The 27,167-nt window shown below is 32.7% G+C and overlaps 2 protein-coding genes across 2 annotated transcripts in view; both read left to right on the top strand.

The window, feature by feature from the left end:
* LOC126882897 (probable chitinase 2) lies at positions 1–23,168 on the top strand. The gene is made up of 7 exons (XM_050647967.1): positions 1–243; positions 5,621–5,812; positions 7,726–7,961; positions 12,474–12,601; positions 17,612–17,741; positions 19,874–20,059; positions 22,702–23,168. The coding sequence occupies exons 1-7, from the start codon at positions 180–182 to the stop codon at positions 22,978–22,980; spliced, it is 1,215 nt and encodes a 404-aa protein (XP_050503924.1). The 5' UTR covers positions 1–179; the 3' UTR covers positions 22,981–23,168.
* A 3,368-nt stretch (positions 23,169–26,536) lies between these two features.
* LOC126882896 (chitinase-3-like protein 1) overlaps positions 26,537–27,167 on the top strand; it is a 37,284-nt gene continuing 36,653 nt past the window's right edge. The window contains exon 1 of the mRNA XM_050647966.1: positions 26,537–26,792. Coding sequence (XP_050503923.1) covers positions 26,729–26,792 — 64 coding nt within the window. The 5' untranslated portion in view covers positions 26,537–26,728. The remainder of the gene's footprint in view (positions 26,793–27,167) is intronic.

Genomic DNA, 27,167 nt, shown 5'->3' with positions numbered 1-27,167 from the left:
TTTTATCTTTGGAAAATACTTTTAAAACTTTATCAATTAGTAGCTAAAAGTGTTAATATTTATATAATTAATCAAATTCTCCATCATTCTTGATAACAATATTAAAAACTATATAAATAATGTTTATGCACTGATATGCTTTTATTGAATTTTATAACATTTTACTATACTGCTGAAAAATGAGGTTACAAGTGGGATTATGTACCCTTTCTCTGATATTTTTAGTATTGCTTTTAGAACCAGGTAAGTAGGTATAGTGTAAGTAATAGAAATAGTAGACCGGTTCAATGTACAGGTTTTGATAGTTCTTCTTTAAGCTATTTTTTCTGGTAATTAAATATGTACCTCACTAAAAATACAAATTGTTTACTGAGGTATATACCTTTGTTCTTAAAATTTAAATTAATTTTGACCATTTTTTATTTGCATTTAAATTTACAGGGACGTATACTTTACAGGGACTTACGCGATGTACAGCACTCGCCCTGCTCGTGCTCTAAACATCGCGTGCGTGCGCAAAAAGCATGCTTCACGAACTGTTTCGTAAATATATATTTTAACCTAGTGTTTTCATTACTTACTCCACTTGTAATTGGTCGGAAGAACAATTAAAACTGATACTCGTAATTCATTTTCTACTTCTTCCGTATTTTCTGCGTCACTCTCATCATCAAATTCAATAATTAATTTATTTTCACCATTAATGTGGAAGTGCCCAATCTTCATATTATAATATTCTGCAACTTTGATCACTTTGGCCATTCTTGTTTGCTAGTCTTCTTTGGTAATATTACACTTCTTTTTTAATTTTCTCAATTAGCTTTTTATCTAATTTGGGAAACGTATTTGTACGCCTTATATTTGGTTTTAATTGTCCCCAATTAACTCAATGGGATTGAAAACACAAAAATAGGAGGGAAGTCTCAATATAGTGTGTCCATGCTTTTCGGCAATACTTTCTTGCTTCGTGTGTAGAATTTTAATACCTAATCTGTTTTATTTTGTATAAAAATCTTCAAAATAGAAATAATGTTGCATAGCTGAACTGCCAAGCTACACAAAGCTTTGCAGTTCAGCTTTTTTGAATATACATTTGGTATCTTAGTCAGCTGTCGCTAATGGTAGGAAGCGTTATCAAGCAATGTGGTTGGCTCTAAGTTTGGGAACAGTAAGTTTTCACACCAATCTTTAAAAGTATCAGCTTTCATATTCTACTGGTAGTCAACTTTCTTCTTCTTAAAGTTTCATCTCCAATCGGAGGTTGGATATCATAATGGCTATGGTCACTTTATTGGCTGCTGCTCTGAACAGTTGTAATGAACTACAGTTAAACCATTCTCTAAGGTTCCTCAGCCAGGAGATGCGTCTTCTTCCTATGCTTCTTCTTCCTTGGATCCTTCCTTGGATCCTTCCTTGTATAATAACTCTCAGTAACTCTTACGTTTCTCATCTGGTAATGTGAACCAAATATTCCAGTTTTCTTGTTTTTATACTGGTCCTAATTTCTAACTCCTTATTTAAACGTCGTAGCACTTCAACATTGGTAATCCTTTGAACCCACTGAATTTTCAATATTCTTCTGTAACACCACATTTCGAACGCTTCTATTTTTCTTATGTGTTGTCTTTTCAATGTCCAAGCTATGTAATGTAATGGAAATAAATGATCCATTCCGTATAGTAATATAGAAAATATGTAGCATCTTAGAGCCCTGAATCTGAGAGGTAACTGAAGGTCTTTGTTTGTAAGCAGTGTCTTCATTTTTATAAATGCTTGCCCTGCAGTTTCAATTCGGACTTTAATTTCTTTGCTTTGGTCATTTTTGTCATCAACCCAGGTCAAATATTTCAACTAGGTCAACTAGTCAACTTTACAATCCTCTATTTTCTTCCCACATAATATTAAAGCATTCGGTATCTATCCCTGCAATAATTAGCCGCGATACATCATTTGCAGGAATTTTTGATATGCACATGTTTGAACCATCTGCCCATCCTTACTTTACTGTATCGTGAGTGTCATACCAAGTTTAATCTAAAGAGTAAATTCGCCCATTTTCTTGCCTATATTTAGTAATTTGTTCTAGGTCCATATTACGTCTGTTGACTATTCTTAGGCTTTTCATAACTGCTTGACGATAATTTATTCTTTTTAATATAAAACCCATTTGCTTTATCCAATTTTGAAGAGGTTTCTCACAGCTGTTCATATTTCGACCGGTTGTTTCCAATTTCTTTCTGATTATTTCATTGCAGGTTCAATGTAGGTATTTAATTGCATTTGTTGTAATTGTATATTGTGATTTTCAATAGTTTTATTGTAAAATAAAAACCGGAAAAATACTGAAATTAAAACCCAACTATAGCCTCAGATTTTCTTAACATTCTCTTTTTTGAATCATTTGCTTATGTTGGATAATAAGAAAGTTAGGTGCTTTAACAACTAGACATGTTCTTTATCAATACACGGTGCTTTTACATAAGTATGGCGAACTTTAAGGGGTAATTCTGCATGAAAAAATAATGACTGGCGATTTATTTATTGCTTTAAAACCGGTTGAGATATGCAAATAAAATTTGGTGGGTTTTAATACGTAGTTATTGCATATTTTTTAACATACAATTAAGAATTTAATATTCACCATTATCGCGCATACGGGTAATATGGCCTAGCATATTACCCGTACGCAAGCTAATGGTGAATATAAAATTCTTAATTGTATGTCAAAAAATCCGTAATAACTATCTCTTAAAACCTACCAAATTTCATTGGCAATTTCCAACTTGTTTTAGAGCAATAAATAAATCGTTAGTTTGTAAGAAAAAATTCAACATCCCATATCTCGGAAACGAAACATTTGCGGACATACGTCTATAAAGCAAACTGTCATTATTTCTTCATGCAGAATTACTCCTTAAAGTTTGTCGCACTTATCTAGAAATACCCTGTATTGATGAAGAGCGTGTCAAGTTGTTAAAGTACCTAACTTTTTTATTATCCAACATAAGTGAATGAATCAAAAAATAGAATATTAAGAAAACCTGAGGCTATAGTTGGGTTTTAATTTCAGTATTTTATAAATGCTAGAACCACAGGGTGATGTGAACTTTGATGAAAAAAACACAGCTTGATTCGTACATCCGGTATACAATAAAAATTTACCTGTTTAGTAACAATATTCTTAAAGCGATATTGTTAAAGAATAAGGCTATAACATATTACAAAATCATTTAAATCGGCCAACAGGTTTAGGAAATACGAGGAATCGCCAAAAATGGCCAAATTTTTAAGTGGGCGGATTTCTATGCACGCAAGTTTAGTACAATTAAAATGTGCCGGAATATATCCACCCAGCATATCGAAGATCTGAAATTGGTTTCGGCTTTATCAATAGCAATTGTCGAGTCTTATGAAGTAAATGATACAGCGCAAGTTTCACTTTTTGTACTCACTGCAAGCTCACTGTCTCGTTTACCAAAGCTTCTTGTATGATTTCTCCAGAATAAGCATTAACCAATATCAGCGACAGTATGCAACCTTTGCCTGACCGCTCTCCTTATCTCAATTTTTTCATTTTTCATTACACTATAATATAGTGTAGGTAACAAAGGTTGAACCTTGCAAAATGGACACAAGTCTGGTTTTATTTTTTTTTTCTGGTATATCAAGGGGTGCTTATTATAAGACTAACTTTTTCTGAAAGAATTTCGCCCCGGAACCCCCCTTTTCACCCCTTTGAAGGGGGTAATTCGTGGTTTTTCCGGAACGAAGCCCTTCTTGTAACTTTTACAAAAAAAATTTTTTATAGAAATATGAAGAGGACTATATTTTCTACGATTTATTTCCCGGCAGAATATGTCTATCATCCCCCGTTTAGCAGGGGTGGCGCCCCAAAGTTGACAAGTTTTTAAAAAAGATGTTTTTAAAAAATATATATTTTTCCCTAACTCTAACGGAAATTAAGAAGAAATCCTGCGGCAATTATTCACAAATAAGTGACTGATTTTTTGGTATATGTTTCACTTAAAGGTAATTGCCCTATTTTTAATTACAGGGTGTTACATTTTAAAAAACCCCTTTTTATACCATCTGAACCGTTTATGCTAGAGTAAAAAGACTTTTAGAGATTACCCATGTACTGGTGTTATTTACAAATTTGTATAATGCACCACCATTTTTTTCCCGGAACCACCCCAAAAAAAAGAAGAATTAATAAATAAAGTGATTTTCTTGGAATCCTTCACACACAATGCCCTTTATTAATATGCTTCATATATCATTTTGTGAACGTTATTATTACCCATGCATGGACACCAAAAGAGATTTCCTAGTGCAACCCCTGTAGCCAAAAAAAAATAAATAAAATGGGGGGTTGAAAATTTATGTTTTTAAGTTTTGTTTAAAAAGAATGCATGGGTAATGAGAAAATCGTAAAAACATCCTCGCCAAGGGATAGGGGTAGTTTCTGCAGTATATTTTCAAGGATAGGGGTGGTTTCCGCAGGGATGTTGCAATAACCATATATATTTTTGAAAAGCACTATTGATGAAGCATATGCCCATATGGACCAAAAAGCAAAAATAAAAAAAAATTCGACCCCCCCATTTTATTTATTTTTTTTGCCTACAGGGATTGCACTAGGAAATCGCTTTTGGTGTCCATGCATGGGTAATAATAACGTGCACAAAATGATATATGAAGCATATTAATGAAGGGCATTGTGTGTTAAGGATTCCAATAAAATCACTTTATTTATTAATTCTTCTTTTTTTTTGGGTGGTCCCGGGAAAACAATGGGGGTGCATTATACAAATTTTTAAATAACACCAGTACGTGGGTAATCTCTAAAAGTCTTTTTACTCTAGCATAAACGGTTCAGATGGTATAAAAAGGGGTTTTTTAAAATGTAACACCCTGTAATTAAAAATAGGGCAATTACCTTTAAGTAAAACATATACCAAAAAATCAGTCACTTATTTGTGAATAATTTCCGCAGAATTTCTTCTTAATTTCCGTAAGGCTACGGCTCCACGGGCTGGAAATTGACGCTAGCAGTAGCCGCAAAACGAACTAAAGGTTCCTCAGAACGGAATAGGAATAGCCGAACTGTACCGACTACAGGACTTGTGCGTAGTCGGTACAGTTCGGCTATTCCTATTCCGTTCTGAGGAACCTTTAGTTCGTTTTGCGGCTACTGCTAGCGTCAATTTCCAGCCCGTGGAGCCGTAGCCTTAGAGTTAGGGGAAAATATATATTTTTTAAAAACATCTTTTTTAAAAACTTGTCAACTTTGGGGCGCCACCCCTGCTAAACGGTGGATGATAGACATATTCTGCCGGGAAATAAATCGTAGAAAATATAGTCCTCTTCATATTTCTATAAAAAAAAATTTTATCCCCTTTAAAGGGGTGAAAAGGGGGGTTCCGGGACGACATTTTTTCAGAAAAAGTTAGTCTTATAATAAGCACCCCTTGATATAACAGAAAAAAAATAAAACCGGACTTGACCATTTTGCAAGGTTCAACCTTTGTTTCCTACACTAATATCTAACTATTAGTTATCATATTATTATGTTAATATTATAATGATTTTAATTATTTTTTAATTTTAATTATTTTAGCGTCTGGATACAATATTGTGTGTTATTTTTCAAGCTGGGCTATATATAGAAATTTTACTGCAGCAAAGTTTGATATTTCTAATATAGACCCCTCTTTGTGCACCCACATTAATTTTGCGTTCGTAGAATTATTTGAAGACGGTTCTTTATTCATAGTAGACCCTTGGGAATCCGACGATGATGGTAAATACCGTAAGTATACTTATTCATTTGAAACTGTTAGAAAACATACGTAGATTACGTAGCCTGTTTGATTAATAATTGGAAATATTTTACCTGTAGATTCCTAGGCTCAAAATATTACGGTTTACCCCAAATCAACTAGTCCGAAAATGCTTCCTAAGGGAGCTAGAGCTCTTTGAAGATGGCGTATTTTCAATAATACTATTGAAAACGCTACTATTTAGAAAAATGAAAACTGATACGTCTATTTAACTTCCAGGGATAAATCGTAACCATAAATTGCGAATTTTAACTTCTAAGCATTTTTGACACTGCAAAACAAAATCAAAAATTGGACATATTCAAAAAACAAAATGTTCACAAAACATAAGATTACAATACGTTTCCGATGGATACTCACATTTGTATCTTGTCCTCCCTAAGGGGTGTTTCAAACTTAATATAAGAAAAACACTTCGTTTCTTCCACCTGGTATAAGTACAAAAAATAAGTTTGAGTAAACCTTTGCACAACTGTGTAAATACTACATAAAAATCTAAAATAATAAAAAAAACTGACGGAATCCGTTAATATGTTCCCGAGAAAATCAAATATCCCTAACTTATGCCTCGCAGTGTATTCGTCAAGGTATTAAATACATAAAATTTTGAAACGAATAATTCATCATACTTTAAATGATGGCATTATTTTTTAAATTAGCTGAATAAAGACAAAATTTTTCTAAACTAAGTATAAATACGTATATTGAGTTTTGTATTTTTTTTCTCTGATTGTGGCCTTGGTTTAGAACTAGAACCTTTAGCCACGTAATTGTATAACTTATCACTAACTCAGGTGTAATGTGTAGTGTGTGTGTTGAGTAAGTGTCTTGTTACTTTGCAAAGTCGACGTCATTGTCTTTGCAAAGAGACGCTAATTGTATCCGAACGTCTGCGGTCCCTCCGGTGAGTACCGATCCCACAAGGACAGAAACTAGTTTTGTATTTAATGTCTTGACGAAATTTATACATAATTTCAAAATTTCACCTTGAATTACTCATAATATCGTAGATAACACACTTCTTGAGATGAAATCATCAAGTAGCTTCTAAAAACATAAAAATATACAGGATGGTTCATTAAAACTAAAGATCATGGACTATGCAATAGTTGGGTGAATCGTCCTGTATATTTAACTTTATATTTATAAAGCGCCCATTTGAATTTAAAAATTAACGTGTCCTAGTATTTTTTATAATTTTCTAAAATAAGGACACAAACAATTTTATTCCATAAGTGGTTACCATACTTTATGATTTCAAAATTTCACCCTTAAGGTACGTATCTGCTCGAATGGATACGGTATGCCCTCCCCTACAAACACGCAGCACCAACCTAATGGATACATACCTTCAAGCAACTTTTAAATATATAAAAAATATAGAGGGTGTTCCAGTAAAAAAAGCTTATGGACTGTGCTAGGCTTGCGTGAATGGTTGATTTTATTTTTACATTACCAGTTTTTGGGTAGCATCTTAAATACTCAATCAAACAAAATACTGTAGCAGTTTTTTTACTGTAATAACATAACTACAATGAGACTAGCGGTTCGTATGTATATACAACTTTATTTATATAACTGTACAGACGAAATTATTTTACAGACTAACTCTATTTACAAAATTCGTTCCCTATATATTGAATACAAAATACCAGACATTTTCTTGAACGTTCCAGAAAAACGGAACCGCCCATCACTAGTAATCCGTGGCCTTGACTGTCGAACATTCACGAGAAATCATTTCCTCACTCGTTCGGTGAGTCATTGTTCCAGATATCTCCTACGTGATGGGCTGTCGAGAAGGAACCTGTTATTTGCGGTCGGTAATTCGTCACAATACGTAAAATTTTGAGAGGTATATGTCCATATTTAATTGTTTTAGACGGTTTTCAACATCTGGCTGAATTAAAACAATCTCAACCAGAATTAAAAATATTGATTAGTCTTGGAGGATGGAATGAGGGTTCCAAAAATTTCTCTGCTGTGAGTGCTGATCCCGAAAGCAGAAGCCGACTGGTATCTCAAACATTAGAATTAATTGAAAAATATAAGTTCGATGGTATTGATATAGATTGGGAATATCCAACATTAAGAAGTGCGGCTCATTTCGAAGATAAGGTACGTTAAAAAAATCCACAAGGAAAGAAAATTCCTGCAGCTGGCTATATACCATAAATCACAAAAAATACTGGATCATTTTCGTCGTCATATTCATATATTTAATCATTGCATATTTCACAATTTTTACATTTAGGTTTGAATATTTTTAATCCCAATGTATGGATATCTGATAATGTTTTATTTTCAATATCAACTTAAACTTTAAATTCGTTAGCTGAAGTAACAATAAAACAGCTCGTAACGTTGCATTGACAGTTTGTCTTTGACATACTTCTAAAGTTCATTTACCTTCAGTTGATATTCAACTCTCAAAATGTGAGGTTCATCCCTATCACGTTACATCCACGTGGGTTAGAGTCCTGTGTTGCCCTGGGTAATATCCAGGAATATTTGCAACATCCATTATTTTTATTTACAATATGTAGTATAATTTAAGATCTTGTAACATTTAAAGGGTTTTTACCCATAACTTTTTGGTGGCTCACGCATGCATGCTATTGTAAGTATATATAACCTCTGGCAATTCTTAACCTTAGTCAACTTTTACATTTTCCTTAATTAATTAGGTTATGCTTATCCTTTTGGGGCTTTTAACACTGATGATGGATTATTTGTTAATCCGAAAAGGTTTTGTTTATGTGATGTAACCCTTATTGGGGTCTTTAAATATACCTTTTACAAAGGATCCAGTATTTTTTTATAAGGTACGTTGTTCATTCTAAACAATTGACATTTGTTTTATGTAATCATACTAAATACATAACTCATTATCGCAAGTATACTTTATCTCTTCACAATCCAACAAGCAAGATACTACAACCATGTTTACTGGTGAGAAGTGATAAAGATAGATAAGCGAAGATAATTGATCAAGTGATAATTGATCAGTTATCGACCACGATTAAAAATGATTAAATTACTAATATGGCCATTAAAAAATAGGGGTTTGGTGATAAGAGTGTGAAAATTAAGGGTTGTATGCATTTTTTAAAGCCACATCATAAAAAATAAAAATAATAAAAATTGTACAAAAAATTAAAAAATATATTTGAGGTGGACCACTAGTATCACTTAAGGGATGAAAAATATATTATAACCTATTCTCATATCTACCGAATATACTTATAAAATTTCATAAAAACCGGTCATGCCGTTTCGCAGCAGTATGGCAAGCAACACTGTGATACGAGAATTGTATCTGTTTATATTTATCCCTATGCTGGGTTATCAATATCGATTCCTTTTACCGACATATCTTTCTAAGCGTATGCCACCAGGTCTTCTTTGGTCCCATTTCGAGATGGTATTATATCCCTGACTTTCCTGAATCATTTACTATGATATTTCTATATAGTAAGTGAATTTTACTGTCATGTTCGGGTGTGGTGGGGGTTTTAAAAACAAGTCAGATGCTAACACTTTTTTGGTAGATAGATTATGTTAAAATGGATTTCTGAAGAATTAACTTTGCTCCAATAAAGTCATCACAGGAACACCGAACACATATTTTATTTTTTTATTTTATGCTTTCCTCTATACTTTCTCCCTTAAAAATAAGTTTTGTAAAATTAATTCATCTACTCTGTACCAAATATAGCATTCCAAACAATGGTCTGAAGACTGGACAAAATCTACAATAACAACAATACACAAAAAAGGCAGCTTCCATAAATGAGACAATTATAGAACTATTTCTCTTATATCACATGCCAGCAAGATAATGCTACAAATCAATGAGAGGCTGAAAACATTCTTTCAAAGAGAAATTCCACAAGAGCAAACTGGTTTCTTTACTAAAGTTAGAGGCACTCGAGAACACCTATTGAATATAAGAATGATAATCGAAAAATCTAGGGAAATCAATATTCCACTATACATATGTTTTATTGATTATCGTACAGCGTTCGACAGGGTCAAGCGAAGACACTTATGGCGAATACTAAAAGAAGTACCACGGCACCTAATTTCGCTTATAACCGAACTATACGAACATATTACTGGATCAGTTAAAGTGCTTGACACACTTTCAAACGAATTTCATCCAGAACGGGGTGTCAGACATTGATGTATACTGTTCCCACAATGAATCAATATATATGGGAAGCATATTATGAAAATAGCATTTGAAGAATGGGAAAAGGGCATCTCAATAAATTGTCAAAAAATTAACAACCTACGTTTCGTGGATAACACATCCCTTGTTGCAAATAGTCAAGCAGAGCTGGTTGATCCTATACGACTGGTCGAAAACGAAAGTCAAATATTTAGTCTGTAGTTAAACATATCAAAGACAAAGATCATGATAATGGATAGACTACATAATAATGATCCATAGATAATCATAATTGACCGGTTTGAGGTTGTGAGCTTATTCTTATATCTTACATAAGGTTGCCATAGCAAAAATGACCAAAACATGGAAGGACTATCACATTTCAAGACTGTCAAAGATGAGGTTGATCAACTGCATAATATTCCCAATACTGACCTACGAATGTGAATCTTGGACCCTGAGAAAATCGGAAAGAAAAAGATTGGCGCCACTGAAATGTTTTATTGGAGACGAATGTTACGAATTCCTTGGACCGGCCGTAGGATAAATAATTCAATTTTGAGAGACCTAATAGCCAGGGAGGTAGTGTCAAATTTGACCGGAGCATTTTAGCATGGCTGTTTTCTTTTTATTTAGGTAGGTGTTCCAAAGCTTATTAACAAATGATGTGTCAGCTGGCCCAAAACCGGGGATTTTAGACAAGAAAAGGTAAAATATGAAAGTTGATGGACAAACGCTACACCTTAAATGTCAGGTATTTATATACGTTACTCATAACATTTGATAGACTTGCTTACTTGGCTCCTACCTTTCACTCAGGAGATCCGGGTTCAAATCCTGGCACGGAAAATTCTTTTTGTTTTTTAAATTGACATTTTATTTTGAAAAATAGTTATTTTTATAATACCACGGCATGTCCACTTGGCCAGCTAACATTTTTTGCAACGTACATGCTGCAGCTGACACTTTTTTATTACAATCTAAAATTCATAAATTATTGATGTATACTTTTTAATCTTTGCCACACTAGTCCAATATTTTTTATTATTAACTAGCTGATCCGGCAAACTTCGTACCACCTTAAAACTAAATAATGTTTGAAAGTTTAATACCTAAAAATTACCAGAAAGCCAAAAACTACTAAAAAATATTGCGTACCTATACTTTTTTCTACCAAATGCATAGTTTACGATTCGATAAGAGACATAGGTACAGACAAACATTCATTTTTATGTATTATAGAGAATAGGGAAATATTTAGATTGCTATTAAAAAATGGGGGTTGGTGAGAGAAAAGTGAAAATTTAGGATTGTATCTTTCGGTTCTACAACATATAAAATTAAGAAAAAACAGTTTGTCCAAAAAAATAACAAATAATGTCTCCCTTTCCCCTTAGATTGTTGGTCTTACCAACTCAGGAACCTTCAGAGGTTCATATACAACAAATTTGCTTATTAAGATCAATCATAATATTATGATCAAAAATGCATAGTTTTCGATTTTATAAAAGAAAAACAGATTTTTTTTATATTGTCTCGTATAAATAATAAAAACGTGGTGTTATAAAAATAATTATTTTTCAAAATAAAATGTTAATTTAAAAAACAAAAAGAATTTTCCGCGTCAGGATTTGAACCTGGATCTCCTGAGTGAAAGGTAGGAGCCAAGTAAGCAAGACGATCAAATGTTCCGAGTAACGTATATAAATATTTGACATTTAAGTTGTAGCGTTTGTCCATCAACTTTCATATTTTACCTTTTCTTGTCTAAAATCCCCGGTTTTGGGCCAGCTGACACATGATTTGTTAATAAGCTTTGGAACACCTACCTAAATAAAAAGAAACCAGCCATGCTAAAATGCTCCGGTCAAATTTGACACTACCTCCCAGGCTATAAGTGTTAGTCAAAGACTCTCCGCTAAAGTTTATCTCCAACAATTAAAATACTTTGGACATGTTATGAGAACAACCACAGAAAACATGAAAAGACTCATTATACAAGGAAAGGTGGAAGGCCGAAGATCAAGAGGAGGATCCCCAACAAGATGGGTCGATCAAATTACAGGAATATGCAAAAGACCTATGCATGAAATAAAAGAAATGACTAGAGACAGAGATCTTTGGAGAACGACAATGCACGACATCACGTCGGCCACTACACTCCCTCCGGGGGGTCAGCATTGAAGAGAGAGATAAGTTTCGTGTATTGTGATTTATATTATTATACTATATTAAATGATATATGTCGAAAACAAAAAAAAATATGAAACATAATGCAATTTTCTAAGAAACAAAAGTATGGATGAGTGTGATGAGATAATATAGACAGAATGTTTATTGGTACATTTTGTACCACAAATTTGGTGTGGCCATTTATTATTTGCTATTTATACACTATATTCATTTCTGTCGGCAAAGGATTAATACATAATATGTTTTATTATTACGTTTTGCAGGAAAACTTTGTATTACTACTGAAAGATTTTAGCGAGGCTTATAAACCAAAAGGTCTTTTGGTAACAGCAGCTCTTGCAGGAGCAGTAGATAAAATTAATGCTGCTTATGATGTTGACGAAATCACAAAGTAAGTGATATTTATTTAATTCTTTAAATATAATATTCTTGTGGTATTAACTTCCCAAAATAATTAACATATTTTTATATTTCGAAATTTTATCGGTTGTATCAGTAACTTCAACTAAATCTACTATATTTTGGTGTAGCAATGGTTATATTTGTCCAGACAGCAAAAGATGTCTAAAAGACATCTAGTGGGCGTCATTTAATTCCTCTAAAAGACGTCATTCTGGATGTTTATTGGATGTGAAAATGGCGTCAGTTAAAAAACGTCCAATGAACTTCAGAATAGTGAAATGGTTTTGCTTTATGTTTAACTTTATTTAAATTTAAACACTTAATTATTAGTCTTCAAGTTCAGAGAGAGTCTGTAATTTGGAATAAATTCAATATCTCAAATACTAATTGTTTTTTTGAAAAATGCTCAGACCCGTCGATTAGTATTTCAAATTGTCTTTTTTGACGTACAATAATAATATATACATTGTGTCCCAATTTAGAAATATGACGTTATCGTTTATTTTCTTAAATGGCAACACTATCATTTTGATAGCCATTTTGATAGGGTGTGTAAAGTTATACATAACTGCAAAATATCAAATTTTTATTCTCTACCATTTACAAGATAATAGAAAATAACAAAGTTATGTCTGTAATTTGGAATAAATTCCATAATTAAAATACTAATTGTTTTTTTGAAAAATGCTCAGAGCCGTCGATTAGTATGTATTTCAAATTGTCATTTTTGACATACAATAATAATGTTTACAGGGTGTCCCAATTTAGAGATATGACGCCATCGTTGATTTTCTTAAATGGCAACACTGTCATTTTGATAGCTATTTTGATAGGGTGTGTAAAGTTATACACAACTGCAAAATTTCAAATTTTTATTCCTTCCATTTACAAGATAATAAAAAATAACCAAGTTATGAAAAACAAGTAATCAAATAATAATTGAATTTAATTATTTCAATTAAGCAAATACTCATAATGTTGCCCTCAATTATTGTCAAATTGTCAATGGGCAACGTTCTGAGCATTTGCTTATTTGAAATAATTAAATTCAATTATTATTTGATTACTTGTTTTTCATAACTTTGTTATTTTTTATTATCTTGTAAATGGTAGGGAATAAAAATTTGAAATTTTGCAGTTGTTTATAACTTTACACACCCTATAAAAATAGCTATCAAAATGACAGTGTTGCCATTTAAGAAAATCAACGACGACGTCATATCTCTAAATTGGGACACCCTGTATACATTATTATTGTATGTCAAAAATGACAATTTGAAATACTAGTCGACGGGTCTGAGCATTTTTCAAAAAAACAATTAGTATTTTTATTATTGAATTTATTCCAAATTACAGACATAACTTTGTTATTTTCTATTATCTTGAAAATGGTAGAGAATAAAAATTTGATATTTTGCAGTTGTGTATAACTTTACACACCCTATCAAAATAGCTATCAAAATGACAGTGTTGCCATTTAAGAAAATCAACGATGACGTCATATCTCGAAATTGGGACACCCTGTATACATTATTATTATATGTCAAAAAGGACAATTTGAAATACTAATCGACGGGTCTGAGCATTTTTCAGAAAAACAATTAGTATTTGAGATATTGAATTTATTCCAAATTACAGACTCTCTCTGTATATTATTGTATTTATACAGGGTGTAACAAAAATACAGGTCATAAATTAAATCACATATTCTGGGACCAAAAATAGTCCAAATGAACCTAACTTACCTTAGTACAAATATGCACATAAAAAAAGTTACAGCCCTTTGAAGTTACAAAATGAAAATCGATTTTTTCGAATATATCGAAAACTATTGGAGATTTTTTATTGAAAATGGACATGTGACATTCTTATGGCAGAAACATCGTAAAGAAAAATTATAGTAAAATTTGTGCACCCCATAAAAATTTTATAGGGATATTGTTCCCTTAAACCCCCCAAACTTTTGTGTACGTCTCAGTTAAATTATTATTGTGGTACCATTAGTTAAAATCAATATTACTAAAACTTTTTTGCCTCTTAATATTTTTTTGATAAGGCAGTTTTTATCGAGTTGAGGCTTATTTTTCAATATGTTTACATAAAAATTTTATGGGGGATTTGTTCTTTTAACCCCCCAAATATTTGTGTACGTTTTGATTAAAATATTACTGCGGTACCATTAGTTAAACACAGTGTTTTTAAAACTTTTTTGCCTCTTTGTATTTTTTCGAAAAGGCACCTTTTATCGAGATGTGGCTTCTTTTTTAATATGGTTCAAAATATGCCTAAAAATGTAAATCATAAATAAATTTTCATATTATTACCAAGTCTCCATAATCGTACTTAACCATATACAAATATGTGGTGGATATGAAAAATATTCGAAATATCTCGATAAAAACTGACTTTTCGAAAAAGTACTAAGAGGAAGAAAGTCTTGAAAACATTGTGTTTAACTAATGGTACTACAATAATAATTTAGTTGGAACGTACACAAAAGTTGGGGGGGGGGTTAAAGGAACAAAACCCCCATAAAAATTGTATGGGGTGTCCAAATTTCACTATAATTTTCTCTTAAGATGCTACTACCATAATAATGCCACATGTCTATTTTCAATAAAAAATCTCTAATAGTTTTCGATATATTGGAAAAAATCAATTTTCATTTTGTAACTTCAAAGGGATGTACTTAACTTTTTTTATGTGCACATTTGTACTAAGGTAAGTTAGGTTTAATCGAATTATTTTTGGTCCCAGAATATGTGATTAAATTTATGACCTGTATTTTTGTTACACCCTGTATATTATGTATATAAATATACAGGATGATTGATTAGAGTGATAAAGCTCAATAGATCCGCTATAGTAATAGATAGCAATAAAAGTTAATAACAAAAATTGTAGCTAACTTTGCGCTTCACATTACAAAATTAGTTAGAATGTTACAGGGTGTTCGATAACATAGTGGCAGACCAATCATAGGTTTGTTTTAAAAGGAACACCCTATATTTTATTTTATATACGAAATCTTCTTAACTTATCCATCACAAAAATATAAAGGTTTGTTATGTTATAACTGTTTTTTTACTTACGGTTTAACCTGCCGGTCATAACCGGTCAGAAAACCGGTTATTCCAAAAACCGGTGTTCGGTATTTTTTAATCAATAGTCAATACGCATTAGTTTACAGCATTTTTCTTATATGCACTTTAGTTTACGATACTCCATTATAATCGGTCTAAAAATCGATACTATTGAAACTGTAGGGATGGGAAAAACCTACCGGTTTTAACTTAAAACCGGTTTTTTTCCTCTGCAGTAATCGGTTTTTTCGGTTGTTTTTTTTTTGTCCCGGTTATAACTGGTTTTTTCTTTATACAATAATAACCGGCGAAAAACCGGATAAGCGGAAAAAATAAGGAATTCAGAGAAAAAAATGGGAAAATTTTTCTCCCTCGCGCCTAAATGAGAAATTTTAAGCTGACTGAAACCAATTTCACAACACTGATGACTGATTTTTATACTGATATGGATTCGAATAAAGTGTCGCAAACTAAAGCGCAATGTATATGTAACCTATTGGGTATTGGCTATGACTAATAAAACCGAACACCGGTTTTTGGAATAAACGGTTTTTTTGACCAGTTATAACCGCCAGGTTAAACCGTAGGTAAAAAACCGGTATAAACGAAAACCGGTGTTTTGTCAACAACCACCATCCGTAATTGAAAGATTATATTGATACCAAGATAATCAATCTATATATAAACGGTTCGGGATAGCTTGTAGCAGGGCATATCTGGATTCATTTCTAATAATGTGTTCGAAAGATTGTAGGTTTCGAGATTTGATGGTGGTCTCGGTTAATTTTCAATCTTTTGAGGACCTTCTCATTTACGACTCATTAGTTCATGGGATTCTTAAGTATTTTCCGGTATAGCAACATCTCAAATGCTTTCAATTTTCTACACATATTTTCGTTCATAGTACCTCTTATACCAAGAGCTAGATTGTGGCGCTTGAAGGAGGCCTTCATCCGGTTGAAGGTGGATCTAGCTTTTCCGATAGCGCTCTTATCTTGGTTGTTGGTCCATTTTTCATTAATTAGGGAGCCGATGTAGCTGTAGTTCTTCTACTGGGGTTTGGTAAACATAGACTGGACCTCCTGTTATATAATGTTATAATTATAGTAATTTTGGCACACTGATGAAAAGACAGTCGACCTATACTAGTCAAATCCGTGTTTATCGTCCAACCAATACTAGGATTGAAGGCTAATATAATATCTACCAGGTCTACCTTATAGAGGCTTTTATATCAGGTTATAGACGTTTCCCAGTAAATATATGAGGACGCCGTATAATATGATATATCATGGACCCCATAATATATATAAAACAACTTCCCCATTTGTGCTCTGAATTTCAATATTTTTCCAGGGGTAACTTATCCGGTTTTACACCGGTTATTACTTTAAAAAGAAAAAAAACCGGTTAAATCCGGGACAAAAAAACAACCGGAAAAACCGATTATTGTGGAGTAAAACAACCGGTTTTAGGTTATACTCGGTAAGTTTTTCCCATCCCTAATTGGAACCCTTACTGAAAAAAACCTGGCATCGCCTATGATCAGAGTAATTGGAGAGGGAGACTTGCTTTTACCCTACTATTTCCTAGCTATGCTTATTTCTTTAAATTATTGTATTAAATACTTTGTGTGTATGTGTGTGTGAAAAAATGGCATGGATGCAGGTCCGTTAGCCACAGATGTTTATTTTATTTTAACCTCAATTTATTAGTTTTGTTATATTTATACGTATTTCACTTAAATGACCATATTTGTTTCTTTCAAGTAGTTTATGAGTAATTTAAATATTTCCATTTTATGACAACTTAGTAGATATTCTATACTAATTGGAAAATGAACTTGTGTTTGTCGTAAAATGTAAATATAATATAATTAAATACTTTGTGTTCCTTAATATTTTAAAATATTTTAGATATTTGGATATGTTAAACCTTATGACTTATGATTATCATGGTGCTTTCGACAATTTTATAGGACATATTTCTCCTCTGCATGCTTCATCTTTAGATTACAAACATGGAAGGAACTCAACCTACATTGTTGTAAGTAGCTAGACTTTAATTTTCAATAAGATACCATATTATTTATTGGTATATAACGACTTATATAATATTATGTGTTAAGTTTTAAGTATATGGCATTAAGCCGCAAATGATTTAAATGAAAATTATATTTTTAACTGTTATTTGACATTTCGATTTCCAATTCGGAAATCGTTATTTAAGATTATTTAAAAAAAATCCAAAAACTCCAGAGAGCGAATTAAAAAATAGAAAAGTTTCTGTCCGTTATTTTTCAACATATCTGGAAGAAGTCAATAAGAAAGACGTATAATCCCGTGGGTATATAATATTTAAGCAAAAAAGCGGCTTTTATCATTAATTTCATATACTCGTATAATATACAGGGTGTCCCAAAAAGATTGGTCATAAATTATACCACACAATTTGGAGTCAAAAATAGTTCGATTGAACCTAACTTACCTTAGTACAAATGTGTTCATAAAAAAAGTTACAGCCCTTTCAAATTACAAAATGAAAATCGATTTTTTTCCAATATATCGAAAACTATTAGCGATTTTTTATTAAAAATGGACACGTATCATTCTTATGGCAGGATCATCTTAAAAAAAATTATAGTGAGATTTGTCCACCCCATAATAATTTTATGGGGGTTTTGATCCCTTACCCTTAGGGTTTGAGTGCCTGGTAAGGTTATACAATGTGGAACCTTACCAGGCACTCAAATTTATCTGTTTGTCCTTTGTTAAATGTGTAGTTATATGTTAATTTAAGAGGAAACAGTAGCGATCAACAGGTAGCAAAAAACACGTTCCAAGATTGCGGCTGTAATTTTGAACATTTTTTCGAGATATCTGGCACACGTATTCGTAATATAATAAAGAATGGCGGTACAGAGCCCAATTTGAAAAATATATTAATATGTGGAAATTACTCTGTAATTAAATACAATATTAAAAAAACGAGCCTGTACCGCCATTAAGAAGAACAAAAAACTACACTTTCTTCAAATAAATTTTTTATCCGATGCCTAGATTTTGTGTCATTTTGGAACTACTGAAATTTTTGAAGATATTCTTCTTTAGGCGCGATTCGATTGAGGGTAAAATTGTACATAAATCAGCGCGCCTGCGCAGACAGTATGTACACAGACAGTATGTAGTTCATTGCTAATCTTTCAAGATAGGTATGTATGTATGTGTAACCGTGCAAATAAATCATTAAAAGAATATATTAGTGTTTTTAGGAAATGTATTATTTATTATAACTCTTGTGTTTTTGGATTTGTGTTTCTCTGTAGTAAAATAATAAAATATTATGTAAGCATAACATTTTTACACTATATGTCGCCGTGTTGTGTAATTATATCCTAAACTTACATGTCAATTACAAGGACCTCGCTGGAGTAGTTGGTAATGCGTTAGCTCTGAGATTGGAATGACGCGGGTTCAAATCCTGGGCGATTCACATTTTTTTTTTATTTTTGGTTGTTTTAATAAAAAATTTTTGAAAGTGGTAGATAAGAAAGTTAGTTTGATTTTTAAATAAAACAAATAACCTGTTAAGTATATTTACTTCGTTTAAATTACCTATTATATAATAGAAGAATATCTTCTTCTACTGTGCGTACAAAGTACACACACATTCTTTTTTATTTCATTAGTAGTTCCAAAATGACACAAAATCTAGGCATCGGAAAAAAAAGTTTATTTTAAGAAAGTGTATTTTTTTGTTCTTCTTAATGGCGGTACAGGCTCGTTTTTTTAATATTGTATTTAATGACAGAGTAGTTTCCACATATTAATATATTTTTCAAATTGAGCTCTGTACCACCATTCTTTATTATGTTACGAATACGTGTGCCAAATATATTGCCAATATTCAAAATTACAGCCGCAACCTTGGAACGCGTTTTCGCTACCTGTTGATCGCTACTGTTTCCTCTTAAGTTGCCACCAAATTATTTATTTCATATTAAATGACATTCGAGGATAATACCTTCTTTTTATTGACGAAATGGCAAGATGCTCTATATAGCGAAAGTGTACTTGGGCAAGATTAAATAAATTCAGTGCTCGATATCTGCCTTTGACTTTGTAAAATTCATATATTCGAGCATTCAACCATTTCCTATTTTAATTTTTTTGTTACAGGCTACTGGTCTTGAATATTGGTTATCCATGAATGTCGATCCGGCTAAAATAAATATGGGTGTTCCCACTTACGGTAGAACGTTCACTCTTCTGGACCAGGATCACACTTCACTTTATGATCCTGTTGCTGGACCCGGAAATAAGGGAGAATACACAGGATTGAAAGGTTCTTTGGGGTATCATGAGGTTTGTATCAATAAACTAAGTCCTTTAGTATCAATTGACGATATCAGCGGTTCTTGAAATACGCAGCATTGTACTGTTGGAAATACAGTAAAAAACATTCAAATTTCACTATTAAGTCACCGCCATACACAAACGCAGATGACACTGCCATAACAACAGAGAATCTAGAAGACCTACAAACCCTCTTGAACGCTTTAAACAACGAATTCGCTAAAAAGGTTTAACAGTCGACGCAAAGAAAATATAATGGATGGTGGTCGGAAAAATTAATATCAAAGAATCAGTGCTAAAATTAGATAGCAAATGACCAGCGAAATGACGAGCCTTCTCCAGAATAGAACTTGCACGAAAAAGCCTTGTTAACTGCCATTAGAAGTGTATAAGTCTCTCATTGACGACACCTTAAGGGTATTAAAGTGTTCATTCAATTTCCATCGGCTTCTAGAAATATAATCTATATCAAAGGAGCTTTTATGTCACCAAGTTATTTAATTATAGATAGATAATTACTTACCTAAAATTTAAGTTGAAAATTAAAGACTTTGTTGGAAAAACCCGCATTTTCCGAGAAAATTTTCGTCGAAGTAAATCGAAAAAAACATGTCTCTGTAGAATTTGATTACGGTAAATTTTCATTTGAGTGTTTTTGGTGTAGAATTAAAATCTTTGGAATTATAGAGCAAAAGTTGAAAAAACACGATATGGGGGCTCCATTTTGTTTATAAAAAAAGTAGCACACTATCTGCGGACTTTGCATACCTATATTATTATTATATAGAATCATAAGATTCGATTCCAGCAATAAAATTGCTGGTAAATAACTTTTCCTTGTATTTTGCTAACTTGACCAGAGTATTTAGTGGATACCTCTTTACACAAAAACCTTATGAATTTTTTTAAAACGTTTTTATATACTTGGCTTGGTCGGTGTCACGTTTTCCGCAAATTTTGTAATCCATTTTAAAAATAGTTCTAGGCTACCTAGGTACCTGCAATTTTCAGAATAGCTCAGAGTTGGCTAACAATGCAATATTTAACTGCTATTATATGGATAAATCGATTTTTTTTTAATTTCAAACTATTTTAAAAATGTGACTAATGCTATGACATTTGAATTCCATTTTAACGTAAGTTAAGTCATAGATAGATGGTAGCTCAGTGGTAGAGCGTTAGACTGGAGATCGATAGGTTCTGAGTTCGAAACCTGACTGTTGCTTACCTTTTTTTTAATTTTTTAACACAATGTAGGTATTACAATTATGTCATAATTAAAAGTTAATATACTTAAAATTCATATTTTATATGTTAATTATTATATATGCCAAATTAAACAACCGTGGTATTATAAGAAGTACTTTTTTATACTAGTGTAATTTTTGGAATTATAATCTGGACCTCGGAGGTAAACTACACTATGTTATTTCGAGTAACTGTGTTTAGCGTGTGTTTGCAATAAAGTTGAGAGCACTTAGGATGTTAATAAAAATCTGATATATCGCATAATTGGTTGAAACACCATATTACAACGACAGAAAACGCAGCCGACTGCGTTAACAAAATATAATGCAGTATTAACTATCGCTGCGAGATATCGTCGCACCACATCAATGTGTTGGTTCTCGTTATTTCGCCGTGGCAGTTAATCTCGCGAAAATTTGACTGTGTGCACGGCTTTTTTGCATTTAGTCCAATGCTCTTCTACACTTAAATTGTCGTAGATGTTAACACTGTTTTCATAGATGGTAACACTTCGTCTAAGATTTTCACGTAATTAGCTCTAGCAGTTTCAGAGTTTAGCATAGTGTTATATTCTGTGAATTTTATGCTGGGACCTTTTTGAAGTTATAATTCTTTACGATCGAGAGTGAAATTTTATCACATACCGGGCGCATGCGCACACAGACAGTATGTATTTCGTTGCTAATCTTTCAAGATATGTATGTATCAGCGCTGTCAGAGCAAATAAGTCATACTATATCATATAAAAGGATATATTAGTGTTCTTAGTAAATGTATTATTTATAATAATTTTTGTGTCTTTGGATTTGTCTTCCTCGGGAATAAGATATTTTATAATATTAGTAAGTATATTTAAAGTATTTTTGTATACCTACTTCACTTAGTCAGTATGTATGAGAAATCTTGTAACCTGTCAAAGCAAAAGAAATATAGCTCAGTGGTAGAGCGTGTGACCGGAGACCATGAGGTCCCGGGTTCAAATCCCGGACGATTCATATTTTTTTTATATTTTTGGTATTGTTTTATTAAAATTTTTTTAAAAGTGGTCGATAAAGAAAGTTAGTTTAATATTTAAATAAAATACAAATAACCTGTTAAGTATATTAATTTCGTTGAAGTCATAATAATAGAAGTATAACTTCTTACGTGCGTACAAAGTACACACACATTCTTTTTTGCGTTAAATATGCGTGCTCTGAGCTTTAATTTTATAAGGTAGTGGATCGGAGTTTTCTTTGATTTATAGAGTTTAAAGTCGATTACAAAATTCTTTTATGACATAGAAATTGAAACAACAAAATAATTTTATATTGGGCCCTATAAATAATAAAAAGGTTTTATTATAAAAAGTTATTTTTTATAAAAGTGTAATTATTTATAAATGTATCTGATCTTGATTTCAGATCTGCGAATTCTTCTCTGGTTCTGATTCCACTTACTATTGGGACGATGAACAAAAAGTACCTCACAGAATTTATAACGATCAGTGGATTGGTTATGATGACGAAAGGTCAATGGCGAAAAAAATTGACTTTGCCGTAGAGCGTGGCGTCGGTGGCATTATGGTTTGGACCTTGGACACAGATGACTTTACCGGAATATGTGGAAAAAAATACATATTGCTTAATACTATTAAAAACAGATTAGAGTATCATGAAAAACAAAAGAATGGAAAAAAATAAGCTAGTAGTTAAAATATTTTTGTTAGAACCATAATTTGTTTACTTGAAAGAGTGTTTGACATTGTATTTATATAGATTATATACAAATATTTTTTTTATTATTACAATCAATCAATATGGAAAATTTGTCATATATTACTGATAATGACTTAATTATATATAATAATAATAAATTATTATAATAATTATTATAATTATTATATAAAGTCGATGATAATATAGTAACCTTTTTACAACATATAATGACAGAGTGGAAAACTAGAATTCACCTTCAAATACCTGGTGAAAGTAACATCGAAACTGAAAATATCGTAATCAGCCGGGGCCTGTTTCAAGGAGATACGTTGAGTCCTCTGTGGTTCTGTCTAGCTATGAACCCACTATCTCAGCTATTGAACTCCACAGATGCAGGTTTTAGCATCAAAAATAACAACAATGTGGTGGCGAAGCTTAATCATTTATTGTACATGGATGATTTGAAATTAATGGCTTCCACTCGAAACCAACTCGACGAGATGCTAAAAACTGTAGAAACGTTTTCTAATGATATTAGTATGCACTTCGGACTAGATAAGTGCCGTATTTTAAATATAGTCAGAGGAAAAGTACAGCCCGGAGGATTCGATATGCAAAATGGCCAGAACATCGAGGCCATGGGTGAAAACGACATGTATAAATATCTTGGAGTAAAGCAAGCGCGGAAAATTGACCATAAACAAATGAAAACAGAGATAACTACTGAGTTTATACGAAGGGTAAAACAGCTGCTTCGCTCACACCTTAACAGTAGAAATTTGTTTAAGTCACTAAACACCTACGCATGTTCCGCGCTTAGCTACTCATTTGGTATTGTTAAGTGGACAAAAACAGATATAGAAGCTCTTCAGCGAAAAGTACGAACACACCTCACAAAGGCACAAAAACACCATCCTAAAAGTGCAGTAGAACGAACAACATTACCACCATATCTAGGAGGAAGAGGACTTATGGATATAGGTGAGCAATTAGATAAACAAATTGCTAATTTAAGAACTTATTTTCAGATGCAGGCTGAGACATCTACTCTACAACACCGATCAAACTGAGGGAACCAGAAATGCGCATAAACCACCTTACTAAGGACGAAAAAGTGCGCGCCTGGATCGGTAAACCTCTGCACGGGCAACATCCCAATGAGGTCAGCCAAGATTATGTCGACAATATAGCGTCGAACTACTGGTTGACATCAGGAAAGATGTTCCCTGAGACGGAGGGTTCATTACTTGCCATTCAGGATCAGGTTATACCAACCAGAAATTACTTGAAATATATCATCAAAGACCCTCAGGTTCAAAACGACGGATGCCGATATGGATGTCAAGCCCAAGAAACCATCCAACATTTTACAGGGGGCTGCCAGGCATTTGCTGCAACTGAATATAAGGAACGGCATGATGCAGTGGGAAAAATCCTTCATCAAGAGATAGCTATCAAGCTGGGACTTCTCCAAACAGACCATCTCCCGTATTATCAATACGTCCCTGAGAGTATGCTTGAGGATGGCAACTACAAGCTATACTGGGACCGCACTGTGCTCACAGACCAAACAGTGGCACATAATAGACCAGATCTCGTACTAGTTAATAAATTAAGAAGACAAACAACACTAATTGATGTGGCGATACCTAACAAAAATAATCTACGTAGTAAATTAACTGAAAAGATCGCCAAGTACAGAGATCTAGAAATGAAAATACGAAGGCAATGGAGAATGCAAAATACCCAGACGATACCGATTATTATGTCTACTACTGGAGTACTGGAGTCATTCCGAAGACCCTCCTCGAAATCATAAAAAAGCTGGGTCTGAATGAACATCTTTATAAGACCATGCAGAAAGCTGTACTACTCGCGACGGCCAGATGCGTACGAAAATTTCTGGGAGATACACCTGCATTCCAAGTCACCTAGGGCTCGATAACACGGAAAGAGTCCCACCAGAGCTCAATCCTTTTGATACCGTCGGTATCTGGGATGAGTCAATTTTCCCCTTAGAGGGAGTGTGGGCCGTATGGCTAAATCTGGATAATAATACTAATAATAAATTATTAGTACGAAATGTTGATATCTTACATAGTCACACAAAGATTTATAACAATATAGCAACATAATCATAGGATATACAAAAAATATCAAGTGCTGAGTAATAATTTCTACTTCCTATCCTACCCCACTCCTTTAGAAACCTGGACATCTCTTAGACAGTGTAAACGAAAAAGTCTCTGATTTCTCCTCTTGGAGTGAACAGACGCAATCTCTCTCTGCCACTAGTTACCACGTGGTGAAATATCGCAAATCTTCAATGCTAGCATATGTTTTCGATTGCTTTGCCTTCCACTTGTTGGTGCGTCGAGAACGGTTCCTTTTTCCTCCACGACAGCGAAGTTGGTCTAGATGGTAATGATTTTTCAAAACAAATAACAAAATCATTCATAATGTCGGCCATTGTTTTATTGTTATGACGACGTTCGTGTATCCACACTGCAGCGACCAAACGCTATTCTATTGTATGGTTTGTTCAACAGTAAATGGTTGAATTCAATTAGTGCGGTCGTAAATATTATTAAATTTATCTGACCTGGCCCATTGTTAAGACCCACCCGGAGCGATAAGCCACCGAGGTAGACAGAGTTGGTCTTTTGCAATTAACACTGACTAGACGGTACTGCCATAATAAAGCATGAAATAAATTTTACCTGAAACCGGGCCTTTTATACTATTATCGGTTAATCCAGGATGTTTATAGTGGTAACTAATTGAACTCAAACCATTTACTGTTAAACATACCATATACGCTATGAGCTCGTACGTAGAGGGGATATTTACAAATTCGCGAGCGCCAGTAGTGACAAGTCTGTAAACCTTTACCGGAAATTTGACATAAATGTCAAAGTGGTTAATTTAAAATTAAAATTAAAAACATTAATTATAAAAAATATTAGTTGGTCAAAGCTGTGGTATATATTTTTACCTTAAATATACTTATGTTTTAAATACTGAATTTAAGTTTTTTTACTGTTCCGTAACATGTAATTATAAATTATTCTATTAATCTTAGCGCCATCTACACGATAATTGTGAAAGTATCCGAAGTAAGAAATTCATATTTTATTAATAGAACGTCAAAATGATTAGCAAAATCTTAAAAAAAATCGATTAAAATTTAATTACTTTTTTGCGTTGTAAATATTAAGCGATAACAATTAAATAATTTTAAAAATTACCGGTGAAAGTTGAATTAGTAATCCGCTAGGAACGCCACCAGCGAAGCAAAAGGAGAAGGAGCAAAGTCAATTATGATTAACTAAGTTATCACCTAACTTTATCCGCCAAAATCCGAATGCCACCTCTCACATCCACCTAAAAACAAATCCTTCCTTGTCTATAGTACCTATACATATATACATAAAATACGCATAAAGAACGAGATGTGCAGCTATTTGTTTACACTTATATTAGTATAACATATTTTAAATTTATATCAGAACACACCTACACGGCTACATATATTTATTTATAAAATAATCTTTTTATGTTATCTGGGCACATTTTAGTACTAATATAATATTATCTTCGATTTTTAGAAAACAATACATTTTGTGTGTTTATTTTACAAATAACTTTCTCAACGACTGATAAGATCGAGATTTTTTCTATAAAAAAAATCAAAATACCCATTTTAAGTCGTACTTGATTAATAAATATAAAAATGAAACTTCAAATTTATTTAGGATTTGTTTCGTTAATATTTCTGTGGGCGTATTCTACTCCAGGTAAATAATTTTAAAATATATTTAGTGTTTATATACAATGTAATTAACAAAATATTTTGGTGCTATTAATTGAGTGATCCTTGTCCCTAATGCCGCGTCCTCACTGGTAAAAATTTGCGTCGAACCAGCTGTTCGTCGCAAATATTTGCGTGCTCGAGGTAAATTGTGCTAATATGGACGCGTTTGTCGCATAAATCGGACTCAAGAATTTTCGACGCACATAACGCAGATGCTCCGTCGGTTTTTAGCCGCGTCCTCACTGGTAAAAATTTGCGACGCAAATTCTTGCGACGAACCATTAGTTCAATACGCACGAAAAATTTACCAGTGAGGACGCGGCTTAAGATACTGATGTTCAGATATCGTATCAGTTCT

This window comes from Diabrotica virgifera, chromosome 4 (assembly GCF_917563875.1).
Source record: "Diabrotica virgifera virgifera chromosome 4, PGI_DIABVI_V3a".
Taxonomy (NCBI): Eukaryota; Metazoa; Arthropoda; class Insecta; order Coleoptera; family Chrysomelidae; genus Diabrotica; species Diabrotica virgifera.
The sequence above is the reverse complement of the archived record's forward strand: the minus strand, read 5'-3'. Positions and strand labels throughout refer to the sequence as shown.